Source organism: Mastacembelus armatus, chromosome 16, assembly GCF_900324485.2.
Source record: "Mastacembelus armatus chromosome 16, fMasArm1.2, whole genome shotgun sequence".
Classification (NCBI taxonomy): domain Eukaryota; kingdom Metazoa; phylum Chordata; class Actinopteri; order Synbranchiformes; family Mastacembelidae; genus Mastacembelus; species Mastacembelus armatus.
The window spans coordinates 12,440,841-12,453,055 of NC_046648.1; the positions used below are offsets into that span (position 1 = coordinate 12,440,841).

General features: G+C 38.5%; 1 protein-coding gene across 3 annotated transcripts in view; it reads right to left on the bottom strand.

Annotated features, from left to right (window-relative positions):
* The window catches only part of hace1 (HECT domain and ankyrin repeat containing E3 ubiquitin protein ligase 1), a 38,163-nt gene extending 33,555 nt beyond the window's left edge, over positions 1-4,608 (bottom strand). For 2 of the 3 annotated variants that reach the window (XM_026293673.1, XM_026293672.1), the window contains exons 1-6: positions 4,335-4,425; positions 2,768-2,822; positions 2,536-2,625; positions 2,259-2,363; positions 633-708; positions 327-458 (exon numbers count right to left, since the gene is read on the bottom strand). In XM_026293673.1, the coding sequence (XP_026149458.1) occupies positions 327-458; positions 633-708; positions 2,259-2,363; positions 2,536-2,625; positions 2,768-2,822; positions 4,335-4,425 (549 nt within the window). Of the gene's footprint in view, positions 1-326; positions 459-632; positions 709-2,258; positions 2,364-2,535; positions 2,626-2,767; positions 2,823-4,334 lie in introns of all 3 variants that reach the window. The other variant, XM_026293671.1, reaches the window with a different exon arrangement.
* Positions 4,609-12,215: the final 7,607 nt, after the last annotated feature.

Here is a 12,215-nt window from a genome sequence, read left to right on the forward strand (position 1 = left end):
ATTGCCAGCCAATCACAACCAGAGCTACTGCCATAGCCATAATCAAATTAGGTTCTCCCTCCAAAGCAGAGCAAGGGCTTAACAAACCACAGGTAGGTGAGCATCCACCCATTGACTACTCCTGAACCTGACTAAAACTTAACATGTACGACTCTAGCACTGCAGGGCATAGAGGCCTAAAACCCTAACAGGTTGTCGCTATAATCATGCTGCTCCTAACCCCAAATGGACTAAAGTGGCTTGCCAAGTATTGAGAGCCAGGTTCAAATTAACAGTGCTAAAAATATGTGTTTTTTAATTAAAGAGATATGTTTTAATTGGCTCACAGTCTTGTGTCCGTTCTGACAGGCTACATGTAGGGCTGTCTGCCCCATGGCATCCTCCACATCCACATTGGAAACATGCTGGACCAGATCATAGAGGAGCTCCGTTCGTCCATTTACTGCCAACCAGTGGATCTGTAGGAGATCACAGTGTCAGTCAATATCCAGGTGATAATTATCCACCAAACACCTATATAACACTACAGTCATTTGAGAAGCATTGATGATTATAATGATTTTAAGACATTCAAATTAACATGAACCACAGCCAGTATTATATGCTATTATAAAGTCATACAGTCCACTCACAGCTGTTAGTCCCTCATTGTTGCAGATGTTGACATCAGCATTGTATTCCAATAGTTTGCCCATACACTTCTTCTGGCTGAGGAAGCAGTGGAGAAAAGTGTTTGATATCAGTATCACCACACACTAGATCTTACCGTAGTGAAGACATTAAGAAGAGTCAATCTTTATATTACAAGTTATTACAACTTTTTTTTTTTTTTTTTTGTACACATAGCAATGCGGGAGAAACAGTGTAGCAAGCTGTGATCTTTCTAAACTGTCTTGCCTCAAAATGACTAAACAACAAAATTAACTGATGGCAGGAGAGACAGATGATGGAAACAAAGGGCACTGAGATGATGGACAGCGGATGGCAAGACAGCATCACTCTCAGCTTCAGTGCTGACTTTTAATGAAGTCTGCTATACAACTTATGAACCACATGCTGGTACAACCTTGTCAACAGCTGTCCAGTTTTAACTGAGTGTTCAGCAGACAGTACTGAGATGATTCACGGTGCAATACCCCAAAAAGAGAATTTTGAACTGAACTATGAGCAGGATGCACACCTGTTCTTTCTCTGATTGTGTGAAAAATTTTCACATCACAGTTGACGAAAAAAGGCATTTGGTGATGTTAAATCTACTGCACAAAAATAACCTGTAGGAAATGGAACAGTGCTAACTATAACATTTGAGGGCACAAAAGCTCAAAAACAAGCTGATGATTCTGGCAGCACTCTTTTCTAGAGAAAGGTGACAGTAGAATTGAATGAAATAAAAAAACGCTGAAAAAACAGTTTAAAATAAAAACAGTTATTTAAAAAATGAGTTTTGCAATAAACTTTGTTATTATGAAAACAAGCGTAACAAAATATTTCATAATAATGAGCAAATTTTTAAAACAAAACCAATTTCATAATAATGAGCTGAATTTTAAACATGTTGAGTTATTTTACATTTTTATGGTAATATTATAAAATTATATTATTATAAATATTTATCCAAATAATTTGTTATTAAATGATGTGCTATTTATTTATTTACTTCTGAACACTCTGGGGTTCCATAGACCTCCACATCTCAGCACTTTGGCTTTACACAAATTACAACTAATTGTCTTGCTTTTTCGCATTTCCAAACTAAAATAACTCCACAAACAACATTTTAGTCAAATCAATAGCTTATGTTATTTGTTGGCTTTAGGCAAAAATGCTCAAAAATAAATAAATAAAACTTTCAGACTGACATTGCTCTAGGTTTCTGGTAAGATGTGGAATGGAATCTGGATCGGTGACACAAATCATGTTAAGTTACGTATGTTACAGTTGGTTCATGGTCCAGCAGAAGCTGCAGACTGGAATATAGATCAGTAAGTGAATCGGCCCTCTCCATCCGATATCCACAAACGACAATATCGGACCCAATACCAAAATAGCCCATCTTTAATTATAACTTCGTTTTCTTCAGGGGTGTCTTCAGGTTAAAGGCACATGAACTAAGTCGGAGGAAACAAGCAATAACCTGAAATGCCCAGTATTTGAACATCCAGGGATGTCCAAACTAACCATATCAAGTGTTAAAAGAGATTGAATTAAATCAGAACAGAATATCACCATGTAAACACAGACAGTCGTGACAATTATACCCATTCCTAGCAGCAAGGTGCAGAGGAGTACAGCCTGAAATATCCTGGTAGTTTGGGTTGGCTCCTCTCTTTAGCAGCAGAACCAGACACTCCACTGAGCCACAGCTGTACAGAGAAACAACAGCAGACCATCCTGCATTACACAAACTACCCTCTACTCAATATGTGACACGTCAGCATTTTCATTTAGCATGGATTTCAAAGTACACAATACATAGTTATGTATTATCATACAGGAAGCTGCTTCTAAATAAGAACAGAGTGAAACACGTCTTACTTGGCTGCAATGTGCAACAGACTTCGCTTCACCCGTCCAAAGGCATAGTTCACATCAAACTTGGAGTTGAGCAGCAACTCTGACACTGACCTTTTGGAGACAAGAAGTAAATCATTTCTTCTGTAGAAAAACAACTATATCTCTACAGTAGTAAAAGATGTGCAGAACATACATGCATTGTGCCTGAAGTGTAATACACTACTCATGTTGTGCAGTCTGACTTGTTGTTTACCTGTGCTGGTCAGCCATGACCATTGGCATAAGTGTGTACACTGCAGTCTCATTGTCTATGAAATGAGAAAAAGGAAAGTGACAGTATGTCTCTACATGAAAGTACAGTGTGGCACAACAGTCAATAATGAGCTAAGATCAAACTTTATTGATCCGACAATGGGGAAATTCACTAGTTAAAGCAGCTCACAAAAACAATATAACGTGCAAAATGCAGTATTATAAAAAAGTAAAGTGTACATGCAGTCAACAAGTGTGCAATTTTTAAGTATTTACAAAAATGTGTAACAAGCAAAGATATGACCAGAGTACAGCTAAACTGTTGAGTTTTATAATTGCTGTACAGTGGTGGGAATGGGTAAGATGGATATCAGTAAAGCTAAAAAAAAATTATTTTAATAACTGAAATTTCCTGGTCTACTGACCAAAAATGTTAATTTAATGTAGTTGGGGCATGGATACTGATAATGAAAAAATGAAAAACTGCAGTCATCAGAAGAATATGTCATGTTTTCTTTAAAAGCACTAGAAAATGATATTAAGTGTACATAAAGACTTTGTCTACTGTATAAATTTTCCATTCTGAACCTCTTATGAAGCAGAAACAATTAATAAGCTACTGAAGGAAAATTAATTGAGAACTGCTTTGTTCTACAAATTTCAACTTATCAAAAACAATTTTCAAGCTTGACACCAAACATTCTGTGGCTCGAGCTTTTCAAACATAGGCCGAGGATTTTCATTCTATTGTAAATTGAATATCTGTGGTTTTGAACTGTTTGTGTGGTCAGCCAATGTTCTGGCATTTTAAATAACAAACCAGTAATCAATCAATTAATCAGTAACCATTAGTTGCAGCTATACTGTATAATATTCATCTATCAAGACCACTGCAGTATTTTACAAAGATTTTATTTCTTTCAGAACATGTACCACAAATGTTTTAGAAAGCTTAGTGAAAGAAAACCTCTGTAAGAGATGCTGATCTGGTACTGTGGGTTTCTATACCGCCGTTCCTGTAAGCTGCCAGTAGATGTTACCAAAGACACTAGGGATCAGCACATTACTGACTATCCCTAAAACTGTTTTGTTCGTTTGTTCTATATGTTTTAGCCCAATGAACACATAATTTCCCTTCTCTAATTTTCTGGCCAATTTTGCACAATCTTCCCATGCTATGAAAATTTGGACTCTTCTTTGCTATTATTTTCTATTGGTAAAGGCTATAGATCCTAAAACTAGTGTAAACACATTGACAAATACTGTTAGCAAAGGCATATTTACTGCAAACGATAACACATATTTCTGTTCTAAACTGCACATGGAATAAGTTTGTATATTCCATTCAAAACATCGTTGTAACCGTAGCCATATGTGAAACGCAAAGTATACTATTCCCAAACAAATGTTCCGCAGATTATTACGGAGCACATCTTCTCTAGCTAATATGAGCGTTGCTGACAAATACACAAGTGCAGTGACACCTCGCTCCGACGGTATTTGGAGGTGAAAAACGTGGTTTACTCTTGTCAGCTATAGCTAAAGCCTTCATCATCCTGTCCTGCTACCTTCCGGGAGTTCCACGGTCCTGGCCCGGCGGAGGGAACGGGTCAGCCGGTTGAGCTGTACGTTGAGCTGCTCCATCGCCCGTTCCATCATAAGTAAACAGTCCACCGGAATGAACCTAGAGAACAAAGTCTCGCCCGTTGGGGGTTTATGAGTTCCTAATGCGTTTGTGAAAACCCCGGGCGTCGTCCATGGACACTAGCATAAAGGAAACCGCGTCTCTACCGGACATTGATTTACTGTACACAAATTTTTCACTACACAACACTGCTCTGCTTATCTGCCCCTTCCTGTTTTCATGACGCTCACGCGATATGCAGTGTGGGTGATGTAGTTTTGGTGAATGTCGTAGCCATCCATGATCGTTGACCACGAAGATCAGGTCGCTTGACACGTGAATAATGTAAAAGATATTGGAGGCAGGAAGAAGTCAGGTAGTTCAGAGATTTAAAACGAAACAGTTAAAATTTAAAATCAATTCTAAAAAGACACTGGGAGCCAGTGAAGAGAGCAAAGGCAAAAGTATAGGACTACCTGTTAGATAAAATTTATTTGTAACAAAGTGCTTCACATATTCAAACAGAAAGTAAAACATAAATACAATAAAATAAATACAATTCAATAAATATCAATAAAAAACGCAGTTGGACAACTCAAAATCTCAAAAATCAAAGTCAATAAAGTCAATGAAAGGCCTTACAAAATAAATAAGTCTTGAGGGTTTTCTTAGAAACATCATTAGAAGAAGAACATTTAATATTCAAAGAGATACTATTCCCAATTCTAGGGGCAGCCACCACAAAAGCTTGGTCACCAGTGATTGCAAAGTTCCACAAAGTCAACTATCACTGCAGCCCTCCACCAGTCGGGGCTTTATGGCAGAGTTGCCCGACGGAAGCCTCTCCTCAGTGCAAGACACATGAAAGCCCGCATAGAGTTTGCCAAAAAACACATGAAGGACTCCCAGACTATGAGAAATAAGATTCTCTGGTCTGATGAGACCAAGATTGAACTTTTTGGCATTAATTCTAAGCGGTATGTGTGGAGAAAACCAGGCACTGCTCATCACCTGCCCAATACAATCCCTACAGTGAAACATGGTGGTGGGAGCATCATGTTGTAGGGGTGTTTTTCAGCTGCAGGGACAGGATGACTGGTTGCATTGAAGGAAAGATGAATGCGGCCAAGTACAGATATATCCTGGAAGAAAACCTCTTCCAGAGTGCTCAGGACCTCAGACTGGGCCGAAGGTTCACCTTTCAACAGTACAATGACCCTAAGCACACAGCTAAAATAACAAAGGAGTGGCTTCGGAACAACTCTGTGACCGTTCTTGACTGGCCCAGCCAGAGCCCTGACCTAAACCCAATTGAGCATCTCTGGAGAGACCTGAAAATGGCTGTCCACCAACGTTCACCATCCAACCTGACAGAACTGGAGAGGATCTGCAAGGAAGAATGGCAGAGGATCCCCAAATCCAGGTGTGAAAAACTTGTTGCATCATTCCCAAGAAGACTCACGGCTGTACTAGTTCAAAAGGGTGCTTCTACTCAATACTGAGCACAGGGTCTGAATACTTATGACCATGTGATATTTCAGTTTTTATTTTTTAATAAATTTGCAAAAATTTCTACATTTCTGTTTTTTTTCTGTCAAGATTGGGTGCTGAGTGTACATTAATGAGAAATAAAATGAATTTTTTTGATTTTGGCAAATGGCCGCAATGACACATTTAAAGGGGTCTGAATACTTTCCGTACCCACTGTAGATCATAAAGGGAAATGCTCTGACGACTGTGAAGGCCCAGAGATATGATAAGGAGCAAGAAGTCCTGGTTGAGGCCAGACCATGAATGGCTTTATAAACACTCAAAAGCACCCTAAAATACTATAAATAATGAGTAACAAGGACAAAGAAACAAACCTTCCTCTCAGTAATGAAATGGACTATTTGCACTATTTGTTCGAAAGAGATTTATGAATGTCCAAATACAGAGAACTACAAGTCTAGATGAGCTCTGTGCATTTGTTACAATAATCAAATCTTTTCTAGAAAGAATTGGGTTTGGAATATCTCTTAACTGGAAAAAAACATCCTTTAACCAGCAGTTTATTAGCCAACCTGTTGTTGAATTTAGAGGAATTTTATCTAGCCTGGAAAAAGTCTATTAACATATAAAAAAGCTCTCCGTAAAGCCAGAACTGCATACTATTCATCCCTAATAGAGGAAAATAAAAACAATCCCAGGTTTCTTTTCAGCACTGTAGCCAGGCTGACAAAAAGTCACAGCTCTATTGAGCCCAGTGTTCCCTTAGCTCTCAGCAGTGATGAATTTATGAGTTTCTTTACAAATAAAATCACAACTATTAGAGATAAAATTCAGCAGATGCTTCCTATACCTGCAATAAATTAATCTTCTACTACAGTAGCTCTTGAATCATCTGTAAGACCTCACTTATGTTTAGACTGCTTCTCTCCCATATATCTCTCTGAATTTATGTCAGTAGTTGCTTCATCTAAATCATCAACGTGTCTCTTAGACCTCATCCCGGCTAGACTGCTTAAAGACACCCTGCCATTAATTAACTCTTAATTAGACTTGGTAAATTTATCTCTAGTAACAGGCTATGTACCACAGGCCTTTAAGACTGCAGTAATCAAACCCTTACTCAAAAAGCCTAGTCTTGATCCAGGAGTCTTGGCTAATTGCAGTCCTGGTCTAATGGCTAGGGAGTTGGACTTGTAATCTGATAATTGCAGTTTCAAGTCTTAGGTCTGGCAGGAATTGTTGGTGGCAAACCCGACTGAGGTGAGGTGAACCCAACTGCTCCCCGGGTGCCGCAGCATTGGCTGCCCACTGCTCCGGGTGTGTGTTGTCAGTGACACAGAGTGAATGTCCACCTTCAATACCACGACTGAGGTGAGACCCTTGAGCAAGGCACCGGACCCGCAACTGCTCCCCGGGTGCCGCAGCATTGGCTGCCTACTGCTCTGGGTGTGTGTGTACGGTGTTTGTGGGTGTTCACTGCTGTGTGTGAGCACTTAGGTGGCTTAAAGTATGGGTCACCATACTTGGCCGTATAAGTCACTTTCACTTATATCCAACCTACTATTTATTTCTAATACCTAGAAAAAGCTGTTGCTAAGCAGCTATCAGACCACTTACACAGAAATGAACTATTTGAAGATTTTCAATCAGGATTTAGAGCACATCATAGTACAGAAACAGCACTATTAAGAGTCACCAACGATCTTCTCTTAGCCCCAGATAATGGACTGGTATTCTATACTTGTCCTGCTAAACCTTAGTGCTGCATTTGATACTATTGACCACAGCATCAGAGACTGGAGCATGTGACTGGTATTAGAGGAACAGCATTAAAATGGTTCCTCCACAAGGTTCTATGCTAGGACCGATTCTGTTCACCTTGTACATGCTTCCTTTAGGCAATGTTATTAGGAAACACTCTATTAATTAGTGGGAGAGCTGAGCTCTCCCACTTATGTTATCTTCGCTCTTTATTATTTTTTTTATTATTATTATTTCGCCCTTTTCTTCGGTCGCTATCTTCTTCCAGACGCTTTGGGCTAGAAACTCCGTTCAAACTTCAAAACGTGCATCTTTCAGAGGACTTTCCTGCTATTACTTTTCTTCTTTTTATCTTTTATACTTTTTCTTTTATTCAACTTTTTTCACCTTTTTTTTACAATGGTTTTCTATGGAGAAAACTATCAACTTCCATGAAACTTTCCTCTTTATTTGAGCTTCCCAAATCGTCATACTTTGGGCTAGAAACGTCATTTCAACTTTAAACCGGTCTAGACCCTTTAAACTTTTAGTCTTTAAGTCAGCTTCTTGATATCTTTTATACTTTTTGATTTCTGGCAGTTTATATTTTAGGGTGTTTTTGCTCATTTTTCAACTTTTCCATTGGTGTGTATTGCAGAATCCTCTAGCAGGCTAGAGCGTGTGACGTCACAGCTAGAGCGGGAGAAGCTGTTAACTTTATGGAAAATTTTTCTCTCTAACTCGCCGTCACGGCCACAATTTTGACTCTTCATACACCATTTTCTCAAAAGTAGTAGAGATTTTTGTCCTCTTTCAGGCAATGCTTTTCTTATTTTCATAGGACCTACGGTTTTTTCGCAACGTGGCCAAACAGACAGAGAGTGACTGCTCAATCTCTCATTCACTCCCATTCTAAAACCGTCGTAGGGTTTTGGGGGAAAACGCAAATGAAGGCTGTTTCTAACTCGCCACCAATCGTTCATTTTTTGGAATATCTTCACAAAAAGCAGATCAGTCTCTTCGTTGAAGCCCCCTGGCACTGTTAGTGAAAGAATTATTTCGATAGGTCTTATAGTTTTTCTGTAGTCCTCCGTTGTGTGAGGTGAAGTTTTGTTAGCGTCTCATTCACTCAGCGTGTGTAAAGCGCTGTGTCACTCCCCCTCCCACTCTGGGCTTAGGTCACCATAGCAACAGATCAAAACAAAGCATTAGCATAACAGCGGCTATCTGTGATTGCTAATTAGACTGACTGGCTGCTTAATGTCAAAGCCAGCTAGCCTAGCCCCGTTAGCTGGTGTGGAGCCACCGAGCTATATATATATATTGGCTGCTTAAACCCGACTGGCTGCTTAAAACCCTCTGGGGTCGACGCAAGCGCCGGCGCGTTTTGACGCATCGTTTCCTGATAAGGCCGAAACAAACTGAAATTACTCCGTCAATTCTGATCGTACAGATAAAAGAAATCTATCATTCAAATCTGGTTTTAGTGGTATACCATCATAATAACAACAAAACGTCGTGCTTTTTTTAAATAAAGAAAGCCGACAGGGTGCGATCTCTGCCTTGTCTGTCTCTGCCATTTCTCTTCACAGACGCGTAAATAAAACAACCAGAATCTCAGCGAATACTTGGCTCCTAAAAATAAGAATTATATGGCTAGAAAGCTTGAAATGTTTTCTTTTGAGTGAAACAATTCAAGTCGAAAACAAATCATCACTTCTTATTTAATCCGTATGAACGTAAGGAGAAGTCCGTTTTTTCCCGTCTCACCTCATTATAGGTAATGCGACCCCCCCCCCCCCCTTGTACTCTGTTCACTGTTCACATGTAAATAATCTCAGGTGAACCAGGTAAATATGTGCACACCCCCGAGAAATGACATGAAACGTACTTCTTTCACTTCTTACCAAGCACTTGGCTCCTGGCAGATTGCCGTAGGCACCATTGTTGGCCTTGACGTCTTCACTAGGCAGGACATGTTCACACCCTTTATCCCCCTTTATTTGATTATTTTAGTTTGTTTATATTCCTTTTTTTATACACACATACATACACACACACACTCACCAACCCCCAAAAACAAATAATTACTTTACTTTTCTACATGAAGGTTGATTGCTTTATTACTTTATTAATTACTTAATTAATTATTATCAATTTGTATAATTTAAATAATATTAAATGTAATAACTTTAATAAATGCTGTAACAATTTAATTTCCTCTTGGGGATTAATAAAGTACTTCTTGTTCTTCTTCTTCCTAGTTCTGTCTTTCCTCACCTTTCTTTCTTACCTTCATTGCCTTTCAACCAATTCTTATTCATCCTGTACTTTCTTATCTGTCTGTCTTTTTCTTCAGTGTCCCTCTTTTGAGTTCACTTGATAAAAAGCTTTGTTGATTGGTGTAACAACTGTCTAAAGCTCAATATTAAGAATACCAGAGAACTGGTGGTGGACTTTAGGAGGAGCAGGAAGACCCCAGTCCCTGTCTCCATCCTTGGAGACGAAGTAGAGATTGTGGACTCCTACAAATACCTTGGAGTCCACATTAACAACAAACTGGACTGGTCAAACAATACAGATGCACTCTTCAAGAAAGGACAGAGCAGACTGTTCTTCCTCAGGAGACTCTGTTCCTTTGACGTGTGCAACAAGCTACTGACTATCATCAAATACAACTAACAGGTTGGAGTATGTCCATCAACTGGACATTCTGAAGGCTGTGGCAGAGAGGAGGATGATGGACAAAATCAACTCCATACTGGACAATTCTGCCCACCCACTTCATGAGGATCTGTGGCGAACGGAAAGTTCATTCGGCCCCAGACTAATTCCTCCTAAAACCAAGACTGAGAGATTCAGGAAGTCTTTTGTGTCCACGGCCATAAGACTCTATAATTCCATAATATAAACAATAACACAGACACACACCACATACACACGCATGCATGCACGCACACACATACACGCACATGCACACACACATACACACTCCAACTCTCAAAAACAAATTACTTTACTTTTCTACATACACGTTGATTGCTTTATTAATTACTTTATTAATTACTTAATCAATTTGTATAATTTAAATAATATTACATTTAATAACTTTAGTAACTGCTGTAACAATTTAATTTCCCCTTGAGGATTAATAAAGTACGTCTTCTTCTTCTTTTCATGCTTACTTCCTGCCTTTTTTCTTTACTTTCAACTTCATTTTCCTTCCTTTTCGTTCAACTTCTTCTACTTGGTCAACTTCTTTGCTTCCTTGGCACTTTTTTCTTTCCTCACCTTTCTTTCTTACTTTCCTTGCCTTTCAACCCTTTCTTACTCATCCTGTACTTTCTTCTTTGTCTGTCTTTTTGTTCAGTGCCTCTCTTTTCATGCTTACTTCCTGCCTTTTTTCTTTACTTTCAACTTCATTTTCCTTCCTTTTCGTTCAACTTCTTCTACTTTGTCAACTTCTTTGCTTCCTTGGCACTTTTTTCTTTCATCACCTTTCTTTCTTACTTTCATTGCCTTTCAACCCTTTCTTACTCATCCTGTACTTTCTTCTTTGTCTGTCTTTTTGTTCAGTTCCTCTCTTTTCATGCTTACTTCTTGCCTTTTTTCTTTACTTTCAACTTCATTTTCCTTCCTTTTATTTCAACTTCTTCTACTTTGTCAACTTCTTTACTTCCTTGGCACTTTTTTCTTTCGTCTGCTTTTTTGACTTCAAATTACTCCTCGTATTTTTCGTCAGCGTATCAGCTCTCCCACGTAATTTCTTCCGAAATTACCTTTTCTAGTTACCACTGCTATGCAGATGACAATCAGGTGTATCTATCTATGAAACCTGATAACACAAACCAATTAACCACACTTCAAGCGTGTCTAACTGACACAAACACTGATGACCAGTAACTTTGTACTTTTAAATTCAGAGAAAACAGAAGTTACTGTATTTGGGCCTAAAAACCTCAGAAATAACTTTTCTAAAATTATAGCTACTTTAGATGGTATAGCCGTGGCCTCCAGCACTACTGTGAAAAACCAGTCAACAGTGTCTAAGGATGCAGTAAGATCTAAAAGAATTAGAATAGCACAATTACAATCTATTATCTAAGGAGAGAAGTCAAAAGTCCAAAACAGACTGAACCTGAAATTCAAAATTATTATTTTTAAGATGAGATAAAAGTTGAGTGTAAACCACCTTCTCAAATATCTTGGTTTAAAAAAGGGATTTTGGCTATAGAACAAAAGTTATCCAGAACTGCTCTGTCACTACAGGATTGTTTTGGTAAGGAATGAACTACTGTGTTTAAAACTAAGCGAAACAGTTCCACTACTAAGGTGATTGTTTAACTAATGCAATCACATGTCCAATCATATCACAAACCTCCTCCACGAACTAGCCTACACTTCTCATCATTGTGCTTACTGTATTTAGTTAGGGTTAATGTTTATGTTCAGAGTGATAAATCAATTATGTGAGTGTTTTAAAAACTACTGAATACTACAAAAGATGATTCTGATTCTGAAATAAAATACAATGCTGTAGAATGAGGATATACTTGAGCTTATTGATACAGTAACAAAGTAATTTATATAAATA